The sequence below is a fragment of the Amphibalanus amphitrite genome, unplaced genomic scaffold (genome assembly GCF_019059575.1).
Source record: "Amphibalanus amphitrite isolate SeventyFive unplaced genomic scaffold, NRLGWU_Aamphi_draft 001508F_arrow, whole genome shotgun sequence".
NCBI classification, from domain to species: Eukaryota; Metazoa; Arthropoda; class Thecostraca; order Balanomorpha; family Balanidae; genus Amphibalanus; species Amphibalanus amphitrite.
Window position 1 is genome coordinate 49,554 of NW_024883001.1, and position 23,977 is coordinate 73,530.

Sequence of the window (23,977 nt, forward strand, 5' to 3'; positions counted from 1 at the left end):
GCGTGTGCAAAAGTTTAATTAGCTCGTTAATTTGGACTTTGGCGCGCACCAATTGCAATAATCATGTTGCGCCCGTATAGAAAGTGTGTTTGGTTAATGTGGCTTTAGGCGCACGACTTCCAAGGTCATGTGGCGCCCATATAGAAAGTTGGTTTCACTTGAATACACATTTGACCCGTAATTGCAGGCGTATGTCATACCTAGTTGTGAGAGAGCTGAAGTTTCCATATCCCGCAGTCCAGTTTTGACCGGGAGAAAGACGTCTCTAATCTCGGTACCAACGGCGGCTTGTGCTGCCGCACATGAGCTGTGGTCTGTGGAAGAAATGACAAGATGTTGTGATTACACTTCAGTAAAATAGCCGCTCCACCGTAAAGCACAACATATGCAGTGAAAAGTAAATAGAGTGGCAAAGTAGACGATGCTGTGATAAACAGTGGCGGATCCAGGGGGGGGGGGGGGCAAAATGGGCATTTGCCATTTGCCCCCCCCCCCCCAAACGGCATAATTTTAACATTACGCCTATGGACGAGGCATGGAAAGAATCGATAAATTGTTATGGTTTGCCCCCTCCCCCCCCCAAAAAAAAAACTGAGCTGGATCCGCCTCTGGTGATAAATTAACTGCTGCAATATCATTAAAACATTTTTGCGAGACAATCCATTGGAATACTAAACCGCTGATTAACGTTCGTTGCAGTTTTGCATTACAGCGCGTGAGTCTCTGGCTTTGTCCACATGGCCCACCTTCGAGCGGCTCCTTCGAACAGGATGAAACAACCGGACGCTCGGACGGCCCCCAGCAGGACATCAGCACCACCTGTCGGCGACAAGACGAACTATTAGTTGATGCGTCTGACGACATAAAGTACAATTCGCTAGGTTTCTATACGACAACACGGTTACGACAAACAAAATCAAATTGTCACGACAAAATTTCAATTCAAACATGCACTTCAGATCTATATCGACAGGATACTTCATCGATCTTACAGCTAGTAGCAGGACAGAACAAAAGAAGTCGGTAATTCTATTTTATGTGTGATAAACTCATTTTAGTCTCGGTGCACCGACTTACAAGGTCAAGTAGGTCACGTGATCCATTGAAGTGACGTCCATTGGTCGGTGTACTGGAGCAGTGTCCTCAACTCGCGAACTGCCAGCCGTACCTACATGAAACAAAAACAACTGTGGAATCAGTACAGGAACTTCTGTAAGGCCATTTCACAACCAGAGAAGGAGGGAGGGAGAAAGGGAGAGAAAGAAAGAGAGGGAGAGGGAGAGAGAGTGAGAGTGAGAGTGATGGGATGAGAGAAAGAGAGCGAGAGAGCGAGAGCGAGAGAGCGAGAGAGCGAGAGAGCGAGAGAGCGAGAGAGCGAGAGCGAGAGCGAGAGAGAGAGAGAGAGAGAGAGGGAGACATGAATGAACAATCGTTTCAATCGTCGTTTCACTCCTAACCAAAAGAAGGTTATACCATCTATATTAAGTTAGCTAATTCAGTTAATTGTAACTAAAAGGTGCACCACCTGCTACGGTCATGTGGCGTCCACACCTAAAATGTTTTATTTGGAATTTAATTTATTATTGTGGGCTCATGTCGTACCTTGAGAGACCTGAAGTTTCCGTCTGCCGCAGTTGAGTTTTGACTGGCAGATCAAGATGGACGTTTCTAATCTCGGTACCAACGGCGGCATACGTACTGCCGCACATTGTGGTCTGTGGAAGAAATGACACGATGCTTTGATTACACTTCATGGGAGCAAAGCCTCACTACCACAAAGCATAGGATGCGTACAAAGAATTATTGGATTGACAGTCAGGAAGATACGATCGACTTACGATTTTAGGAAGGATGGCACGTATGATTTTCATTTTTGCGAGAAATGCCATCAGAATATCAAATTATAACACAACTAAAATGTAAACCTCGAAACTCACAGTAAGTGTAGGAAAAGTTAAATAAAATATTATGTTGACCGATTCGTAAGCCAGACAAAATCGAACTGAACGAACAAGCATACCTAATTCTAGTTGATAGTTAAAATTCTAAAAGGGAATGCAATTATTATTTTACTTCTGAATTTCCCACAAGCGAACATTTAACCCATACATTGATGAGACGATATGAGCATTACTGAAACAACCGGAGAAAAGCGTCCCTGCTATTCGGTGATTCAGCACAGTCGGGGAAACTATGGTAAAATCTGCTATTTTTAGCAGTCTGCTATTTTTGACAGAAATCTGCCAAAAATGGGTACGCATGTGACGTCATCGTACCCAAATATAGCAGATTTGGGTACGGCCCCATACAAAAGCAGATCTGCACCCTAATTGAAGCAAATGCGCATCAAATGCCTGGCAGATTCATTACTAGAATAGTGCTGAGAATGTCCTCTGATATTTTCATTCAGATCCGACTATTTTCAAATAATGAATTTGAAAATAGTCGGATCTGAACAAAAATAGCAGAGATCACTCTCAGCACTATTCTCATCATGAATCTGCCAGCCATTTGATGCGCATTTGCTTCAATTAGGGTGCAGATCTGCTTTTGCATGGGGTCGTACCCAAATCTGCTATATTTGGGTACGATGACGTCACATGCGTACCCATTTTTGGCAGATTTCTGTTAAAAATAGCAGACTGCTAAAAATAGCAGATTTTACCATAGTTTCCCCGACTGAGCAGGAAGCACTGCTTTATGTTCAGATATAGGCAGCGCCAGCTAACTGCCGCTCACCCGGCACTTGTGCACGCAAAGCGAATCTCTTAAATAATTCTAATATCGGGGCTGGCTTACCTCGTACAATAATTGAAACTCCATCCAGAAGCCGTCACCGCGCCGGGAGCAGCACCGCACACACCGGCCGCTGGCAGCAAAAGCCCGCGCGCGCGGCGGACCAGCCTCGCTCCGGCCGCCCGGCCACCGCCCGGGGGCAGGTCAGACGCAGGGGCGGCGCCAGGGATGGAGCCGGGGAGGGCAGAGGCAGCCACGTGGGGCGGGCAGAGGCGGTGCCAGGCATGGAATCTGGGGGAGCAGCGGTGCTGTTTTCTTCAACTTCTTCGCATTCAAATGCTTAGTACCGCTAAGCGGTACTAAGAATTGGTACGCCTTGGTATGGTATCGAACAAGAAAGGACGTGACTACTTGTCAAGAGAACGACTACAGTGAAGTTGGACGCCTGGGTCGGAAGGCTTCGCGTAATATTCCAGCAACAACAACAACGATAACTTCTTCGCATAATGTGTACGGCGTGTTGTGTCCCTATATAAAGCCCCATGACTGTTGATGCTGCATTTTTCGTTTGTCCTGCAATGCCTAAAATGACCTGTTCCACCGATTAAGAGCATCTCACGTGTAAGGCATTCTCCATCCTTCTCTTGCAACCTCATAGACAGATTTTTGTTTCATTTCTAGCGTTCCCGCGCCCAGTCTAGTCGTGTCGTGTAAAAATTTGTGCCTTATATCATCATAAGCTTTAGCTACCAATTAGTGGGAAGCTAAAGACGTTTTCTGCAAAAGCTACTCAGCCGGGATTTATACGATATTTTGTTCCGCTACGATCGAAACAACGAATATTGCAAGCACTTCAATGCCACTGTAAATACACCATTTAAATATTTGCAGGTAAATTTATTACAAATCTATCTTTGCACATAGCGTATAATGACATAACAAAAGCGTATCTACACACATTCACAAAGTGCGGCGTCACATCTAAAAGGGCCGCTGCCACACCATATGGACAGAGGACGTATTTATAAAATGCTCTCGGGGACAACACAAAGTGTACGTCCGGACGCCTCTGCCCCCAGGCACTGATGTGTGACGTCATCTCCTGCTCTGGTGACGTCACCGACACCACAAAGCCGGCGGGCCGGCAGTCAGGTACTTACAAGGAGTCGGCTCCGTCACACAAAGTAGTCAGACACGCCTAAATGCCGCCCATGGCGCGGAATCTACGCCAGACGTAGTTTGAATGATGAGCAAGGCCTCAGTTGTGAAGCCAAGCGATGTCCAAGTGGCCAACCACGCCCGGCCATCGCAAACTGTCGCACAATGTCGCAAAACGTCGCGCCCCGTCCACAGCACAGCCTTCTTACCCTCACAGATCTCATCTCTCCGTCGTCTTTCTTCCTTCTTAAACTTTCCATCGCATTTTGTCGTCTAGCCATAAGAGCACACAACGAAAAACGCCACTAAAACGACACGCACCCGCTCTTCCGTGTCCCTCGCTCTCCCCAGCCCCGCCAAAACAGATGCCAATCACGCATCGCCACGTCACAGATGACATCACACACTGGTATGACGTCACACGGCTGACTAGAGGCACCGTCTCGCCTCTCATATTCAAAACAACACCTCCACAGCCACACACTCGCTCATAATTTCCAAAATACCGTTTTCCGTTCATAAAATAGCAGAGCGACATCTCTGGACAAGTTGACGAAGCACACCTGATATCGGTCTTAGCTGAGCCGGACCTCGCCGCGGCCAAGGCGCATTGTCAATGTTTCAGAGGAAAAACATTACACCATCTGGGGGTGTAACATAGCACAAAAATAGACAAACACCATCTCTGTGTGTTCCGAATACACTCGGCTGTGTGCGCTCAGCTAAGTGCCTGCATGATTAAACATGAGTGAGACGACAGAGCTTCCATCTCACTTTTCACATCAATTACGGTAAATCCGTTGTACTGAGTCCGTTCGCAAGCCACCTCCTGCGATTTGATTGTCTCATCATGACCCCCTTTCTCCTCTTCCCGTCTCCTCTCTTCTCTTCCTCCCCTCCCATCTCCCATCTCCCATTCCCTCAAACAATCGCCGCAATACCATCCCCCCACCTAAAACCTCCGGGCGCTCGAGTCCGCCGCCCCAGCACGCCGGTCGACCGCTCCCCTACACGCCCGGCTCTCGCCGAATGGTCTGACAGCGCGGGTCATAGAACCCAGCCCGGTAGAAGGTCTCGTTGTCGCCACTGGAGACCGTCTGGCGGTATTCGGCCAGGCTGAGCACCTGACATCGGTGACTAATGGTCTGGACGTCATTGTCGTCCATGTGTGGTGACTCGAACAGGCCGCCCTGTGGGGGAGAGGGGAGGGTTATTAACGGGAACTAGGAACGCAGCAAATCTACCTATGGGGAGGCGGAAGGTCAGAATTGAAACCAGAGACACAGAAGATAAACCTGTGGGAAAGAAGACGGTCAGAAATGGAAAGTAGGGACAAAGAGGACTACCCAAATAGGAGGTAAAGAGGGTTAGAAATGAGAGCAAGGAACAGAGAAGTCCTACCTATGAGGAGGGGATGGGTCAGAAATAGATAAAAGAGACACAGAAGACTACTACTCTAAAGGGAAGTGGGAGGGTGAGCCCACAGCACCGTTCCGTGCTTCTATCCTCAGGATACTGATATCCTTCTCCTCCACGCCGCAACCCCCTTCCGGGCTGGACAGGCAACTTTATCTCATGCGGGCTGCTCCCTTGGAGCGGCACCGCTGCTCCCGAGGGAGCGCACCCCGTAGCCGGGTGCAGTGAGTGCCTTGGGGCTGGGTGGGCTGTCCTCTGGACGGGCTCAGCCCCGGCGACTCACTAGGGTGCCTGCCCAGACCAATGTCTCCCCCTATATCCTACCAGTAAAACGCCTTTTGGGCGAAGAACGAGCGAGCGAGATAGTGAGCCCTGCACGTGCGGAAGGGCGAGAGGGTACTTCCAACGGACTTGCGCAAAGCACCCTTCTAACTGGTCGCTAGCGGTGTACCAAATTTGAACGCAATCGGCCCAGCCGTTCCTGAGATCTGGAAGCGGCATTCTGCACGTGCGCACGTGCAAACGGGGTCCAAACTGACTTTTGCACGGCACCCTACTAACTGGTCCCCAAACGTGTACCAAATTTGAGCGCAATCAGCCCAGCCGTTCTCGAGATCTGGAAGCGCCCCCTGCACGTGCGCACGTGCAGTAGCACCTTAACCGCAACACATGGGAATGCATTGTCTGGTGGGTGCCTACCTGTATGCCAAGTTTCAGCGAAATCGCCCCAGTAATTACCGAGTTATTAAAATGGGAACAAATTTGACACCTCTTATTGTTGTATTTTGCACGTGCACTGGGAGTGACCCATATGCATCGAGAGTATCCTATTTTTGGTAGAAGGGATGCTGCTACCCTACAAAAATTACCGCAAGCCAATCGCCCAAGCGGCTGCTGAGATATGAGCCTCTCCAAATCACTACTTTTGCAAAACAGCTTGAACACCCTTGACTTTTCACGTGGCACGTGCCACGACGGTCACTGAGATGTATCAAAAGTAGTCAATTACGGGGTAGAAGGGATGGGGCTACCCAACAAAAAAGACCGCAGGCCAATCGGTCCAGCGGTTGCTGAGATATAAGCCTCTCAAAAGCGTTACAGGCCGGGCCGGGCCGGGCCGCTCATACTGAGATTTTTCCGTTATATTGAAAAGAATCACTTCGCTCGCTGCGCTCGCTCGCTCGTAATCATCCTTCCGGCTCTGAAATGGTCCGTAAACTGGTGTGAACTTCTATCTGTCATAACTACTGCCAGGAAAAATGTCCTGCGGTAGAAAATAAGGTACCCTCTGTGGGGTTCCTGATACGCCGTCACCACCAACAAATTACGCTATATTTCATCCACCTCCTCATTCACCCTTCCGCTACACACAGACACACACACATACACACACCCTCCCCCCCCCCACACACACACACTGACGCGTCATCTCACCTTGGGTTCTGCCAGGGGCCGGTCCAGGCCACACGTCTCCTCCGGATGATAGAACCAGGCCACTTGTACCAGCATCTGACCCGACGTGGTCTCCCAGAGCGCCTGAATCCGCCCCACATACGGCCGGTCGGGCAGGCCAGCGGACAGAAACACGGCGCAGTCTCCGACGGCGATCCGCTCGGCGCCGCGCACGATCGCCTTGTAGACCTCCCGCTTGGCCTTGCCCTTGCTGGCGGAGCGTTTGACGCCCTTGCCGTCCCAGTTCCAGAGCTGTCGCTCCGGGAGGAAGGCCGCCATGCCGGACGGGTGACGTTGGCGGTTCGACTGGGGAAAGAGCGATACTGGGTTAAACCAGAGGGAATATACGACATGGAATCAGCTACCAGACCCATTGGCCATTCAATGGTTTCCCACTAAGACATTACACCCTCTGAGCGCCGCAAGGAAAGAAACAACTTTGAATCAAGTTTAAATAGGTCTTCATCCGGTCTAGGGGTCAGCCAGTGGCGTAACATAGAACGTATTTAACAGACTAAGATAAACTGTACTAAATATAATGACTGCCTTTCTCAACAACACATTTACCCTAGCGTCACAACACGAATGTAATGTTCGTCAATTGGAAACATGGTATGTACTGATAAAAACAACGAAAGTCAGCGCGATGGAGACTCACAGGCATGATAAATAAAATGGAAATTCATCAAGATCCAGCATCGTTACTCAATACTCACCTCGCCCTTTTTCTTCTTCTTCCCTTCTGCCGAGTGATGTCGATCTCTCGGCTCCTCCTTCTCCTGTTTTCGGCTGGGACTGGGCGACTTGATCCTCAGCTTCAGGTCCGACTCCTGTTCCACCACGTAGCCGTCCGATGCGGCCGACTCTCGCCTCTTCGCCGCCTTCTTCTTCTTTCTCTCGGCGCGCTCTTCGGCGGTGAGAGGCGGAGAGCCGTCCGCGGAGTCCCTCTTCTTCTTCTTTTTCTTTGGTGCCTCATCGCCATTCTTGTGGCTGTGATGTTTCTTGTGGCCATTTTGTAAATGATGGTTCCCGTTCTCCTCGTGTTTCGAAGATTTCTTCGATTGTTCGGATTTCTTCTTTTTGGACGGCTCTGTCTTTCTATCTTTGGTGTGTGCGGACTTCTTTGACTTACCGCCCTCGAGATGCTTCTTCGAGTCGCTAAGCAGCGACCCGTCTCCCTTCTTTTTCAAGCTGCCATCAACCTTCTTCCTCTTCTTCACCTCTCCCTTCTTCCCTTTCACTCCATCCGACCCTCTCCCAGCCTCTCCTCCATCCATTCCATTAGTGGACTCGTCTACCGAAAGTAACCTCCCCTCCTTCTCCACATTGGACTCGTCTTTCGCCTCCTCCGCCTGTCTGCCGTTGGCGGCGGGGGCGGGGGCGGAGGCGGGGGTCGTGGGTGGGTGAGGCTCCCACCGCTCCTCCCCCACGCTCTGTCGGCTGGCGGCCCTCTGACTGGAGGTCACTGAAGTCCCCGAGGAGGCCCGACGCCGGCGCCGACTCAGCGTGTCTAAAGGGTCTTGATCGTGTTCTGTGAACATAGATAAATACAAAGTCGTCAGGCGGAGGGAGTCACCAGTCACTTATGAAGTTTTTCAAAGCTACGCCACACACTCGTCAGCTACCTTTAAAAGAGCTGACGCTCTCACAAACATAATTCAACGATGAAAAATACAGAACCTTATTGGGATTAGAGACACTGACAGTACATGCCTCTCCAAAAGTTCCCATTTCAAGAGCATCTCCAAAAAAGAAAAGTAACATATCTCAATACTTCAACATCTCCACACATCACGACATTTTAATGAAGCGCTTTCCTACAACCACATCTTCCACTTACCAACAGTGGGGTAGTTGGCGGGCAGCATCCTGATGCCCTCCAGTCTCATATAGCCGCTGTCGCCGTCGTCAAACTCCACATACAGCATGCCCGGCTCTGGTGATACCCCCTCGGTGACCGTGCCGGGGAAGAGGCCGCGCAGTTTCGGAGACCAGTTGGCCAACACCCGAGTACCCGGGGTTAGAGATGAGAATGAAGCCGGACGTACCTCCCGTACCTGAGGAAGGGAGGGGGAAAGTTAGGCGCCAGTCAAGCAGATTGAACACTGTACAGCCAGCGCGCGGTGATAACTATTTGAGTAAATTCAACTTGAACTGAGTGTGCCCAACTGAGTCATAACGCTGCGTCCCTCTGGGTAATGAGTGTGTGGGGAGGGGGAGAGGAGGGGTCTGGAGGGAGCAGTGACGACGAAGAGCTGATTCTAACACCTCAGTATTGAACACAACGGTAACATCCCCCTCTCTCTCTCCCTCCCTCTCCCTCCCTCCCCTCCCTTTCCTTCCCTTTCCTTCCCTTCCCTCCCCTCTCTTTCCCTCCCTCTTTTTCCCTCCCTATCTCCCTTCCTCCTCTCCGTCCCCATTCCTTACCGCCTGGTTGAGCAGCTGCTCCTGTGTGTATATATTCGGCCGGTGACACCTCTCGCCCTCCACAGTGACTCCGTACAAGTCGGGCGGCTGGATTGGCTCCAGTCGACTCCGGTAGAACAGGCCGTCAATGAGCACCAACAGCTGAGTGGTCTCACTGAGATCGGCCGCCGATAGAGCCGGGTCACGGGAGCCTGCCGAGGTCACACGCAGGATCAGACTGGGTCAAGGTCACCAGCCGGGTCACGGGAGCCTGCGGAGGTCACACGGAGGTCAGACAGGGTCACGGGAGCCTGCGGAGGTCACACGGAGGTCAGACAGGGTCACGGGAGCCTGCGGAGGTCACACGGAGGTCAGACAGGGTCAAGGTCACCGGTAGTGCTGACGGGTGAGATGACTCGGGGTCCTTGCTACTTGCAAGGCGGATATAAGGTTAGAAAAGGTCACTACATTTGGTCACATTTGGTCACAGTTGAGAAGTTGGATGACGGGTCAGAACGTAGATCAGGTGAGACAGATCCGGGACACGCCAGCAAGCTCATGTCACAAAGAGTGACAAGGCTCAAATCACGTAAGCTATCAACGAAACGATTTGGAAGAATTCCTTTGATTACGGAGCTCGATATGTCGATATTTCGTGATAAGATGCAGAGCGGGGTAATCACATCCAACATCAGCGGGTTTATGGATTCATATAAGCTGGCCAACACAAACCCCGGAAGATTATTTCTAGCCTAAGAACAGGGGCGACATTCACTATCACCACCAGTCTCTTACCCGAGCAGCTGAGTCCGTTGACAGCACCCGACGACTCGGAGGTTGACCCCGACTGGGGCGCCGCCGAGGGCGCCCCTGTAGGCGCCACAGCTGCCGTGGGCGCCGACTGGACGACCCCGGGCGCCGGGGATACCGCTGAGCCTCCTGATGACACCGTTTTCCCTGTCGCGACACCAGCTCTGTCCCCACTGTGGTGAAGTCCGTTGCTGCTGTAACTAGGACCTCCAACACTAAGTGACCGCTCAGTTCTACCCATTCCCGACAGCTCTCTGTGCTTCTCTGCGTGGGCGTCAGAGCTGCTCTTGCGTCTCTTCGCGGGCGTGGAACCTCCCGCTTCTCGCGAGTCAGCTTGTCGCTTAGCCGGTGCTTCGCGACTCACTGATCTAGACTTTGACGAGGTGGACTCTTTACTGACTGAGCGTTTTCTCGGAGTGGGAACCGGTGGTGGGGGTGGCGGCGGCGGCGGCGGCGGCGGCGGCGGCGGCTCTTCGCCATCGCTGAAGCTGTCCTTCATGATCACCTCGGCTTTCAGCTTGGGCTTCAGCTTGGGTTTCAGCAGGGGATAGCACTTCTTCTTGGCCACGATCGTCTCTGTGTCGTCGGGGGAGAACGAGTGTTTCTTGGGAGGGCAGAGCTTGCGCTTCTTCCGGGCGGGGTCGGAGCCAAGGTGGAAGTCTGATGTCTGAGGCACGTGACGCTTCTTACACTCGGCCAGAGCCTGTGGGTAGGTCAGAATGGGACTCCGCTCAACTAGAGTTGACGGTGGACGATCGATACATCACATATGCTGATGGTACCTGATCTGACGCACGAGACACCCGGAGCTTTACTCTCCGGCACGTTTTCATATCTGTAATCTACGGACTGCACAAAATCGTTTGGTGTCATAAGAATGCAGAAAAGTTCATTACAGAAATGTCAATTCCGGCCGCCTCCACACTCACACTGTTTCTCAATAACTTGTCCATTTGCAAAAGAGATTCAATACTATAGTGCCAAAGTAAACTGTGTCATCCTCTATCGACTCTGCACTAACCACGCTAACTCACCCGTATTCCGTTGGAGTAGTTGTTCTCCCTGCGGCTGCTGAACGAGTAGCTGATGGTATCGGCACAGGCCGTGTCCTCCCAGACGTCCAGTCCTCCGTCCTCGCTCTCTGTCTCCGACACCGCGCCATCCTCCGACTGCCGGGAGGACGCGGCCGCTACCGGAGGAGGGGACGCGCGCGGCGGGGTGCGGGTACTGTCCGAGCGACGGCGCACCGCCGAGCGACGAGCGCCGCGGACTGAAGGGCGCCGCTTGGCCGGAGATTCCGAGCTGTTCTTGCGGGGTGAGAGGCGGTGGAGTTTGAGCTGGGCTCGGTAGAGCCGCTGGATATCGGCCAGTTTTGAGTGGAGCTCCTGGATGCGGGGAGAGTCCTCCCAGAAAGGCTCGATGGTGAACCGGACCTGGGGAGAGGGGAGGGAACGTTAAACTAACATTGCGGTTGGTGACAGGTGAACATCGCATTCAAATGATGACACAGCGCCAGGCAAAACAATCGGTAAGCGGACTTACACAGGAAGGACTGTTCCATTACGGCTGAGTAAAGAAAATGGTCCTTTTTAAGTTTGATGGTGAAATAAATGTGCGGACTATTTGGGGTCTAGGAGACCTACATTTATTGATATCGTACTGCTCGAAAGAAGGCTGAACCGTGAACATTGAACAACCAACAAACGCTCAACAAGACAATTTATGGGACGCGAGCGTGCGACAGAACTATCAAAGAGCAGGAAGCCGACGGGTAGCACTTAACATCACGACACACGTAATCAACACGATATCCAGACCACCCCCCCCCCCCCCCATCAATATCTACACATCGCTCCCCTCTCTATCTCCGCTCCTTCTCACCTGCATCTGGTCGACTGCGGCGCCGTTCCCGGCCGCCCGTCTCCTCAGCCAGTCCCGGGCAATCTCGGCACTCTCCACGGAGCGGTAGTCCCTCCTCCCCGCCGGGTCCACCGCCGGCCTCTTCCACATCTCCCACCGGGGAGGCACGAAGAACACGCGAGGCTCCACCACGCGCGATAGGTGCTGTTCGGCAACCTCGCACAGTGCCGAAAACGGCCCTAGAGATGGAGTAGAAGTCTGGGCGGGCGCGGCCGCGGCGGCGGTGCTGGAGAGAAGATGAGCGGCAGCCAGTAGGGTGGCTAGGTGATCAACCGGGGTTGGGCGTTGTATAGAGGCCGCCTCACAGAGAAGATGCAGCCCTCCGGTCGTTTCTGATGAGGAGACTGTGACGGGATTCGTGACGGTGCTCGTGAAGGCGCTCGTGACGGCGTTCGTTACGGAGCTCGTGACGGGTGAGATCACTGTGACGGCTACCGTGACGGGTGGGAGGGGCCTCAGATCGGCCGCGCAGCCCGCCAACACTTGTAGCGGGTCCGCGCTGGCCGGCGTTGGCCGTAGTGGAACCGACAGAACCGGAGACGCTAGTCTCTCGGGCCTGTCGGCTGCTTCTGTCACTGATGACGCCACTGTGGACGCCACTGTTGACGCCACAGAAGATGTTACAGATGAGGCCACAGATGAAGTCACGTATGATGGCAAGGACGTCATCACGCCACATCTTGACTCCGTGGCTGATTTAACAGGCCGTGGCGGTGCCAAAGCCACCTTTAGCTCTGTCGAAGCTGGAACCGTCACAGCCTTCGCGTCAATCCGCGTCGTTTCGCTCATCTCCTGCGATGACTCATCCTCTTCAATTACAACGCCGTTCGAATGTTTGGACACTGCTACAGCTGTTTTTGCTGCTGTTTCGTCTACTGTTTCGGCAGCTGTTTCCACAGTTGTTGCTGCTGTTTCAGGAGCCGTTTCAGCAGCTGTCTCCGCAGTCTCAGCTGCGGCGTCTCCTTCAGCCGGAGACAAATCTCCCTCGTCGGACGGAGATCGTTCGGAGATCACCAGCTCTGCCGGAGACCGGTCCAGCGGAGATTCAGACGGAGATCGACCGCTGGGAGATCGCTGTGGAGAGTTTACACCCGACGGGGAGTGTTCTACCTCACTCTTCACCCCCGCCCGGATCGAGTAAGGCTCCTCCGCCGCCACCGTCTGCCGAGGCGTCTCCTTCGTCTCCAGATGCGGCTCTTTCGTCTCTTGCCGTGTCTCTTCTTCCGTCTCCACTGTGGTCTGTTCTGCTGTCTCGTCATCCCTGGCCGCCTGAACGGGAGTCACCTGTTCTTCCCGCGAGGCCCGCTCAGGAGACGGACACTCGGGTGAACTTCTCCCGTGTGAAGTGTGACTTAGCACGCCGTTGTGGTGTGACAAGTCGACTCCGTTGGTCTGTAGGGACACCTCGGAGTGGTGTTCAGTTACAGACGCCGAGGAGTGGTCCTGTGTGAGACGGTTGGAGACCGGTGATGACGCCTGGTAGCTCAGTTGGGAAGGTAGTCCTGTCCGGCCCGCCGCCGACACCGGCGGGTCCGGGGCCGCGGGCACAGACACCTGGTCGTGGTACACCGGTGAGGTCGCCTGGAACGGACAGAGACGACAGTCGGATGTGCGTAAATCGTTCATGCAACTTAATTACATCTTACTGTAGATGCTAGCCTTAGTAGGAAGTTAAAACGTAAATATTACAATAAATGTTACTTAAATGATTACATTATCAAAAAGACAAACCAATGAATGAATAAATGAATGAATGAATGAATTAATTAATTAATGAATGAATGAACATGGAAAAACGAATGGATAAACAAATGGCAATGAGTGAAAGAATGAATGGGAATGAATGGATGGCAATGAATGAACGAATGAATGGGAATGAATTACTAGAGGAATGAATGACTACCCGCCCCTGTGCCGCACCACTGACCTGTGACCGGGTGCTGACCTCCCGTACAGTACCACCCAGGTCGGCAGAGGGTGCAGCCTGTGACGACGCAGCCGGCAGGGGCTCCGGGGCCAGCACCGGTACGGCAGACACCAGCTGCGTGTGTGTGTGACGTCACACAAAAACAACACAACGGTGACGTCAGAACGGGGACGATAATTGGGGGTAGCATGTGGGTGGAACCAACTTCCAATTTATTACATGTAAGTAAAAAGTGAAAAAATGACATCAGCGTTTTCATTATATTGAATTGCATGACGATCACGCAGTAATTCTTATTATTTGATCATTTATTTAAAATGAAATATAAAACTGATGAGCACGGATGAAAACTGGCATCTGAAGTCAACGGCACGTTTGGCTAATGACATTTTTATTGAAAAATCCTTCTTTCGAAGCTGCTGCCACCTACCGGCAGCTGTCCGACTGACTGCATCGGATGCTGTACACCAGGCGGCGGCGCCGGCACAGCCGAGTGTACACCGGGTGCGCCGGGCACAGCCGCATGGTGTACACCGGGTGCAAGATGCTGCGGCTGGGCAGCCGGCGCAGGCTGAAGTATGAACGAGGCAGGCGGCTCGGCGGCGTGCGTATAGTAGACAGACTGTGGACAAAAAGGCAGAGATGGGGTTATACGGGCTCGGTGGTACAGGTCCGTGCCGTAAAGATGGCGTACTACGGTGACGTATGAACTGTACGACTCGTAGGTGTCAAATCAACAGATATGATGCAGGTAGGTAGGTACTGTGTAATATGCAATGTGATCAATTGAGTTCGCAAAGCAGAGCTCGGCGATACGATTTCTTTACGAACCATATGATACGATACGCCCCTGTGACACAGTTTCGAAAGGAACTCAGCTACGTCAGCAGTAAGCGCCGCTGTCAAAGATTCGGGGATGGCCGGGACAGACATTATGAGGGACCCTGATGTTTTAATTGAAACCAGAGCTGTTCTCATCCACTCGGCAGCAAAATTTGCACCGGTTTTAGAAAGCTCCTGTTTAGACCAAGTCTTAAATCAAATCCACATTCACCACCGTCAGTGATAGATCAGCTCTTGAAATAGGGCTATGTTTCTTCTCTCTCAATATACATCAAAAGTGGCCAGAAGAAGAAGAAAAACGATACTGTGACATCACTGCTGGCTGGTATTTTAAATGTATCAGCTAACACTGTTTTCATCGCATCATTACACGTAGGTTAAACCTGGCCAAATGGCAAGCAGCCATCAATTGTTTACACCCACTACCCAACAAAATGAATGAAACTGAGCAAATGTAACACAATTTATCATGACATCCGGCGCCGCTCAATAAAATGAATGAAGTGGAAATAAAGAAACGAAAATATGTTCCCCAAATGAAACGAATACCTACAGACGGATAGAAAAGATATTGGTACACTACATCACAAATGATGCACAAAGAGTTCATTCATCTTGCAGTGTCCAAAATATATTCACCTGTGCGCCATTATTAAGGAGACTAATATTCATTGAATCAAAGACCTATACAGAGGTCATTAGACATCATTGAACATGTTCATGCGTCGTAATTCAAACATAGGTCGCTGCTTTTCGATAATGAGCTGTAGGGGTGCTGGTATGAACTGACCACCAAGGGTGCTGGTATGAAATAGCCTGTAGTGGTGCTGGCATGAACTGACCTGTGGGGTAGGGGCGACGGCATGACCTGTAGGGGCGCTGGTATGAACTGACCTGCAGGGGCGCTGGTATGACCTGACCTGTACGGGCGCTGGTATGGCCTGACCTGTATGGGTGCTGATATAAACTGACCTGCAGAGGCGCCGGTATGATGTACTGCACATTGACGGGCGGCGGCGGGGGATGGTGGCCGCCGGCCGGACTGGGAGCCACGTGACTGGGGGCCGGCTGAATCGGCTTCAGGCGGCTGGTCGGCTCCTCCTTTTTGATCACCTGAAAATGATACCGCGGTTATCGGTGATTGTTCACGGTAGGTGTTTCAAAAGATACTTTTGTGGCAAGGTGGCTATCTGAATACGTTTAACACATCACTGAAGCTAGCACCTATAAGAAAATATTTGGAGAAAAGGAAGACATGATCAGTATTTTGCTTTGCTCGAGCTTGAAGTTTCGGCAAAAAAAAACACTACAGACAAGGAGGAACTTGAGAACAAAATGAAACAGCACTTCCCTCGGTCGCCGCTAGATGTCCGCCCACAGCCACCCCACGACTCGATCCCGAACTACAGCTTACCTGCGCGCCGGTAGATGTCAGCAGCGTCTGTTCGGAGGTGGCCTGGATGTAGAGCTGCGGCGGCTGAGACGGGAGCACTGTGAGCTGCGGGGACTGGAGGGGAGACACGCACTGGTACGGAGACCAGAGAACGGTGGGCCGCGGCGCCGGCTCTGTGGGAACAGCGGGGTCACGGGGTCAGTTTAGGGTCGCAGGTCAGAGATCTGGGGAAGGTGGGTTGTCATGGAGACTATGGGGGCGCCAGGTCAAATGACAATCTGAGGTCAGAGGTCACAAGGTTGTACACGGTTGTCGTCGCACGGTTAGCGGTCGGGCGGCAGACTGAAATAATTACTTTTGGTTTAAAGAAAGGTAATTGTATTTTAATGTTATCTGTTGAAAGTCCAGATACTCATGTGTAACCAACATCTGGAAAGACGCAAGTGCAACCCATGACCACACACGAAATTAGTGTGTTATCCATGAGTACACACCCCTCTTACCACGAAATGTCCTTTTCCAACACATTTTAACTCTGGAGGAGGAGATATTGATCACTGGAGGAGATCAATGACGTCACCGCCATATACACTCACCGACTGATCGCGGTACGAGCATTAGATGCCCGGTGGCCGGGTCGCTATGCAGCTGAACCTGATAGCTTGTATACAGCTGGGTAGCTGTGGAGAGAAGACACGGGGAATCAGTTATAAAGGAGGAGCGAGACGGTAGGGGTGAGAGTTCGTGGGGTCACCGCTAGGTGGACGCGGTAGTTACTGCCCGCTGGACCTGTCGCTAGGGTGCCTGCTACTATTAACGTGGAGGGGAGCTTTTTTTTTTTGTAAATTTAGCGAACGTTCGAATGGACAGATTGACAGAAGTAGAACCGAGGCCCACGCTAAGCAGGGCTTGTTGCGTAGAACGACCCCTGCCGCCCGATCACGCAATCAGAAGCGGCGGAACACCTTCAATTAAGGGAGGGGGGGGAGGCACTGCCGACTTTTGGTCCCATTCTTTCCATGCAACGCCCATAGGGCTAATGTTAAAATGCCAAAATCAAAGGGGGGCATGGTGCCCCGGTGCCGGGGTGCCCTCCCCGTTCCGCCGCCTATGCGCGCGATGCCGGACAACGGTACAAGTTAGATGCCCAATTTTAACGTGCCCATCAAAGCCGGACACTGCCAGTCCCACTCAACTGACTTCAACTGGCTGCGGCTGCTCCCACCAACCGCAGACCATCCCCGCCAGGAGTCTCCGATATCGAGCGCGGAGCGAATTGAACCCGGCTATCACTACCGGTAGTCTTAGATTTGCCAGCTGAGCTACGGGACAGTCTAACTTCAATTAACATAGGGCAGACACGGGTTGTGGGAGACAATGACAAAATTCCCATTTATCTTTTAAACTTTCATTGCCTATGCCCGTAGGCCTACGAGGCTGCTGTACCTAAGTGCTGCAAGAAAGCCACTACGAACTTCCGAAGAACTTGCAAAGCTGAGGCTTGGCCCAAACCTAACTAGAATGTTCCTTGGCCATCGTGTTTTTTTCGTTTTTCGTTTGAGCTCTCCGATGCTGATGATGGTGAGTTAACAGGGCGCAGCAGCAACGAGGCTTTAGGTATTGCGACCATTTCTACGGAAAACTGTAGGACCTTCGAAGGCCATTTTGGGCTCTCCAGGGTACAATTCTTGGACCAATTAACTGCAGGTTGCGGGCCATTTGAAAATAACACACAAACACATCCGTTTAAATGCTGGGGATATAAAAGAGAGATGATAGGTATGTCTCTCTGCTTGAGTTTAACAAGGGCGGCTTCAAACGGGGCTGAAATGGTGAGGAACTGGGGACAACCGTTCAACGGATGGGGTAACTGATAGTCATGTGTGCGCTGTTCACTTCTTTCCTTGCACTTTCAAAGACAATGTCTATAATCCGATCTTTGATTGAGCAGTAGCGGCGGAACACCTTAAATTAAGGGGGGGGGGGGGCACTGACGACTTTTGGTCCCATTCTTTCCATGCAACGCCCATAGGGCTAATGTTAAAATGCCAAAATCAAAGGGGGGTACGGTGCCCCGGTGCCCTCCACGTTCCGCCGCCTATGTCTTTGAGAGCCCAGAGGGGCCAATGATAAGGAGCCACGACTTCCACCCCCCGGTCTCCTTGCTGCCATTTGCCGCAGGTGGAACTGGAAGTCTTAGCATTTGACATCTTCAAACTTCCGGGCACCTAACTCATTATCAGTTCCACTGCTGAGCTCAGATTGTGGACCGGAATTCCACCGATCATATGACTATGCTGACGGGACCAGCGAGGTCGCTGATCAACACAGTACCGACGGGCGGACCACACCGGTCGCTGACGTCACGGGCCGTCAGACTGGGGGGCGGGGCCAGCTGATTGTGACGTCACAGCATCGTGACAGCTAGCGACACCAAGCGGTCGGGAACGGAACTAACGCCGACCGACCCGTCGACGCGACGGAAAACCGAATCGGCGCCTGCCGGGGCCCCGAGAGGTGGGACGGGCTATGCTTTGGACAAACGTGCAAACGAAAATGGGAGAGGAATTATCGCATACAAACGATACGTCAACGGATCTATGTCCTTGCTATGAGAAGGTCTACGAAAGGGAAAGATATTAAAGGCTTTCGGCTACTCTTCGAAGTAAATTTATTATCTGCAGAAACCAGCAACCATGTTTCTCACTCTTTAGGTTTGAGGGGGGATAAAAATGTTAACGAAACCATTCTTTTTTTAAGTTACGAACAGGTACGACATAGTCAGAGCCAGACTGAAAGTCGAACACCTTCAAACACGGCCGTCCGTCTATTCCATAAAACTCAGTAGCTAAACAATCTATAGAAGTCAATCCATCTGATTGTTGGAAAGAGACGTTTTGATTAAAACACACACCCCGATGACCATACGAGTGTCATCGTACTCAATTTTGTTTTAAGTAGCATTGGGCCACGCCCTTCAGCATGTCGGGGATCGTACGTAAGTCATCATTTTCCACATTTTGGATAACTACGTGCACATCAAAACCCCCAGATAAGTGAAAACTGTAATTCTCTACTTTCCGTACACCCTGTTCTTAGTTCTTACTTGTTCCAGGTAATTCAGCCTCCACCACCCAGCAGCACGTCCCCCTCACCCCTGCCCCGCCCTAGTCACATGTAGTGTCCTCACCTGCATAGGGCTGTGGTGTGGGGCCGAGCCACATGGGCGGCAGGGGCGCCGGCTGGGGGGCTGGGCTGCCCGGCACCCCCCAGGCGGCCCCGGTCAGGTCACGGCCCGGCGCCGCGCCCGTCCATACCGGGCCGCCGAAACCTGCCGAGAGAGGAGGACAGATACATGAGTATGGCAGTATGACAGCATAAAACCTCCCCGGAGGAGGACAGATGCATAAGTACGACAGTATGAGTCATACTGTCGTCTATGTCATACTGTATGACATAGATGGTGTGAAGCCTGCCGGAAGGAGACTGATGGCAGTGTGACAGTGAGTATGGCAGTGTGACATAGACAGTATCAAACCTGCCGGGAGAGGACAGACAAAGTATGGCAGTGTGACACAGTATGAAACCTGCAGGGAGAAGACAGACAAATGAGTATGGCAGTGTGACACAGTATGAAACCTGCAAGGAGAGGAGGACAGACATATAACTACAAAGTATGGCGGTATGATGGACGGTATGGACGGTATGAAACCTGCCGAAAGGGGATAGACACGAGTATGGCGGTGTGACACAGACGGTATGACAGTATAAGAGCGTGACACAAACGGGGTATGATGGCTATAGTCTGATGATATATATTGATGACAAGTACGATATTTTGGGCTCCCGAGGAGCGGAAATCCGCTCAGAACATTCCATTGCAAGCTTCGATCGTTTTCCGAACTCGGAAAGCGTTGAAACTTAAAAACATGGACAACGGACAATGAACGGAGATAAGCTAGCCCGGGCAACGATCGTAAACCATGATTGCATATTGCATATGCCGGGCAATGTATGGCAAGCAAAGACATACAATATGTAGAGGGTGAAATAATGTGAAAGAACTGACGGATGCACCTTTGTTAGGGCCAAGTAAAGCTGCATATACCACGACACGGTGTATTGTGCTTCCAGCGACCGAAGACCAAGCACGGACACGGCGACCCGCCGACTGACCCCGCCCGGTCAAGGTCGCGCCCTTATATAACCACGGCACAGAGCGCATGCGCGGTGACCGCGCGGCGGTCAGGCGGCTCGCCCGTCGCCGGCCGGCCGGCCGAGCCGCCGGCCCGGCCCGCGGCCGCGCCTCGGCCCCGCACGACCGGTCCGCGGTCACAATATCCCAACACTCCTCCCCCCATAAAAGAAACGTTTCCACTTGGTCAAGTAACAAAGAAACGCGACACACTACGCGACTGGAAATACAAACTGATTTAGACACTGGTGATGCACATCGAGAGCATCCGAGGCCTAGGATTGAAAACGATCTGGGGGGAGCGACACTCTGCCAGACCTGGTCACATACGCGCCCCGCACAGATGTACCCCCATTCCCCACCTGATCTCGGGCCCGCCGGCAGAGGTAGTATAACGCCAGTGGATCCGGTCCAGTCTCCTCGGACCCCGTCTGCTTCCTGGGACGCGTTTCTGTGGCTGTGTCCGATGCGTCGTCCCTCCGGGTGCTTCCAGACGTTTCCTGTTTGTGGGACTCCCGTTCCACAGCTGGCTTTAGCTGGTTGAAGTGCAGAGCCTTTTCCTTGCCCTTGTCGTCACGGACGAGGTACGTTACTCCTCTCTCTCCTCCGAGGCGGCCGATGATGGTGCCCGGGCCTTTGTAGTACAGTCCCAGTTTCGGCTTCCCGCCGACCGAGACCCTATTATCCCGAATCCATACCCGGTCACCAGCCTCGAACCCTTTTCCGCTCGCGCGCTGGTTGAATCGGGTCGCAGCCTCCGTAGCACTGGCCCGGGTTTTCCTGATAGTCGCCTGATAAGCCTCTGAAATGGCCTTTAGACGCTCTTCAAGGTAGCACCGGATATTTACCGCCCGATCCGGAGGGTTGATGACCGCATCGAGTGGCGTTTTCGGGTGGAATCCGTGCAGCAGAAAGAACGGGGAATATCCGGTGACGCTGTGCACAGAGGTGTTGTAGGCCATGCAGTACGCCTTGATGTCAGCGTCCCAGTTCGCTCCTTGAGGGTCAACGTATTTGGCGACCATGTCCTTGAGTGTTCTCATAAAACGCTCTACCATACCATCACTCTCAGGGTGATAGGGCGTTGTACGCGTTTTCTGGATGCCCAGTCGCTTGCACATGCACTGGAACAATGCAGACTCAAATTGGCCTCCTTGGTCCGAGTGAATCCTGTCTGGCACCCCCATGTCGTAAACCCAATCCAACAGCACCGTGGTTACGGTTTCGGCATCCTGCCGTCTGACTGGGTACACTCGGACGTATTTAGAAAAATAGTCCATGATGACTACTGCATATCGGTTGCCATTCTCCGACACCGGCATCTCAGTGATGTCAATCGCAATTCTGCGGAATGGTTGACTCGTGACCTCCGTCACCAGAGGAGCTCGTCTCTTCGGTGCAGGGCGATGGCGCCGTTGGCAAAGGTCACACGTGCTGCAGTACCGACGGATGTCCGCGAACATGCCGGGCCAGAGGAAGCGCTGTCGCACTCTTTCCGTTGTTCGACTCCGTCCCAAGTGTGCGGACGTCGGATGGTCATGGGCGAGCGTCATGATTCTTGATCGCATCGAATCGGGGACCAGGGCCCGGAAGCCCCACTTCGTCCTCATGCCGAGAACGCCCTCCCGCACTTCGAGCTGCGTCCAGCTCCCACGCAGTAGCTCCCACTCGGCGAGAGGGTGATCGGGCGGTGGTTCCCGACTGCCCAGACAGGCGTTCCGCATGACACTGAGGACCTCGTCCTCTTGTTGCGCCGTCTGCAACTCCGATTGTCCTGGTGCTTCAGTGATTAGGCGTCCCGCCTGGTCACCCTTCGCACTAGGTGGCGCAGTAGGCAGTGCGCAGACTTGGTCAAGTTCTGCTGCGCCTCGAGTCTTCCCCACACATTCCTCCTCTCCACCAGAAGCAGGTTCTTGGGCTCTTGTAGCTGCGGTATGCACGGGTGCTTGACCGGCTTCGGCGGGGTAAGACTTGCTGCGCTTGCCCGTCCAGATATTGCCGTTGACTGGTCGCTGCCGGGACATCGCATCGGCATTGCCGTGATCACGGCCCGGCCGGACAACCACCCGGAACTGGTAAGAGCTCAGCTCGATGGCCCACCGGCCACGTCTTCCCGTCCCGTCCCGTTCCACATTGATGGACTCCGGTACACCCGTGAGTGGTTTGTGATCGGTCACGACTTCGAATTCTGCTCCAACTGTGTACTGGTTGAATCGCCGGATGGCGTGAACGATGGCCCAGAGTTCTTTATCATATGTTGGCCATCTGCGCTGTTGCTTTGTCAGCACCTTACTGTCGTAGGCGATGACTCTCTCCGTGTCACCCACCCGCTCCGCGAGCACTGAACCGACTGCAGAGTCGGATGCATCCGTGTACAAGACGAATGTACCACGGAACGTAGGGAGGGCTAACACTGGAGGTGCAGTCAGCGCCTGCTTCAGACTCTCAAAAGCTGCTTCAGCTTCCGGCGTCCACGTCAGGTGGTCACCCACCACCTTGGCCTCCTTCAGCGGCTTCGTGAGATCCATGTATTGTGGGACAAAACGGCTGTAATATCCGCACAATCCGAGGAAGCTCTTCATGCCATCTTCCGTCTTCGGTGGAGCCCAGTCGAGTATCTTCTGGATGTTATGTGGGTCCGGTAGGAGTCCCTCCTTTGCGACCCGGTGACCCAGGAACGTAACTTCGCGCTTTGCGAGGCGGCACTTTTCTGGTTTGAGCTTCAGCTTCGCCGACCTCACTCGCTTGAAGACATCACGGAGCGTTGCGATGTGCTCGTCCTCGGATCTGCTTGATATGATGATGTCATCAAGGTAGACTAAACAGCGTTTCGAGTCCAGACCTGCAAGCACCAGTTCCATGAGTCGCTGGAATGTGGCTCCAGCATTTTTGAGACCCATGGCCATCACCCTGAACTGATGGAGTCCTTTGCCCGTGGAGAACGCCGTCTTTTCTCGGTCCTCTGTGGCCAGCGGGACCTGCCAGTAACCGGTCGCCATGTCGAGCGTCGTGTACCACGTTGCCCCCGCTAGGGTATCCAACGCCTCGTCGACCCTCGGCAGAGGATGCGCACATCCGCGAGTTCGGCTGTTGATCGCGCGGAGATCGACGCAGAAGCGGAAACTTCCATCTTTCTTTCTGGCCAGGACGACTGGGGAGCACCACGGACTCGTACTCTCTTCAATTATTCCATCTTTCATCATCTGCGTCTTCTGCATCTCGATTTGCTCGCGGAGTTTAACTGGCACCCGCCGTGGTCTCTGCTTCACGGGAGCCTCCTCCCCTGTGTCGATGTGGTGTTCGAGCAAATCTGTCTTGCCGATATCACCCGCATACTGACTGAAGATGTCTGCATATTCGCTTAGAATGGTCCTGAGCTTCTCCTTTCCTTCCGCTGAGAAGTCAGATCCGTCCACATCAAGTACTTCTGTCACCGTCGTATTCTGACGCCTTTCTGTTCTGCAGCTCACATCATCAACGTCGTCATCATCACTGTCCCCAACGCCTCCGTCTGCAGCCAGGCACAACTTGTACTCGCAGTCCTTCTCGTTTGTGGCATCATAAAATGTCCCTAGGTCGCTGCCTCTGAGAACACGGACTTCTTCAGACCCAACATTTGTCAAAATGATCGAGACGCACCCGTCGTCGTCTGCAACGACCAGAGCCCTTGGAGTCAGGAGTCCCTCCCGCTCCGCTACGGTTGATGGCTCGAATATCCCGG

At 52.8% G+C, this 23,977-nt stretch overlaps 1 protein-coding gene and 1 long non-coding RNA gene across 2 annotated transcripts in view; both read right to left on the bottom strand.

Annotated features, from left to right (window-relative positions):
• Positions 1-211: 211 nt before the first annotated feature.
• On the bottom strand, positions 212-2,873 carry LOC122373513. The gene is made up of 5 exons (XR_006255058.1): positions 2,800-2,873; positions 1,603-1,715; positions 1,078-1,168; positions 747-819; positions 212-314 (listed from the first exon to the last, which is right to left on the bottom strand). It is a non-coding gene; the product is annotated as an uncharacterized LOC122373513 (long non-coding RNA).
• A 739-nt stretch (positions 2,874-3,612) lies between these two features.
• The window catches only part of LOC122373515 (protein piccolo-like), a gene marked incomplete at its 5' end in the record, with an annotated part of 71,239 nt that continues 50,874 nt past the window's right edge, over positions 3,613-23,977 (bottom strand). Inside the window, 14 exons of the mRNA XM_043351648.1 lie at positions 3,613-5,084; positions 6,745-7,068; positions 7,479-8,293; positions 8,603-8,819; positions 9,190-9,380; positions 9,964-10,681; positions 11,013-11,411; positions 11,860-13,479; positions 13,826-13,939; positions 14,256-14,447; positions 15,641-15,781; positions 16,083-16,234; positions 16,658-16,741; positions 19,252-19,392. Of these exons, the coding sequence (XP_043207583.1) occupies positions 4,902-5,084; positions 6,745-7,068; positions 7,479-8,293; positions 8,603-8,819; positions 9,190-9,380; positions 9,964-10,681; positions 11,013-11,411; positions 11,860-13,479; positions 13,826-13,939; positions 14,256-14,447; positions 15,641-15,781; positions 16,083-16,234; positions 16,658-16,741; positions 19,252-19,392 (5,291 nt within the window). The remainder of the gene's footprint in view (positions 5,085-6,744; positions 7,069-7,478; positions 8,294-8,602; positions 8,820-9,189; positions 9,381-9,963; positions 10,682-11,012; positions 11,412-11,859; positions 13,480-13,825; positions 13,940-14,255; positions 14,448-15,640; positions 15,782-16,082; positions 16,235-16,657; positions 16,742-19,251; positions 19,393-23,977) is intronic.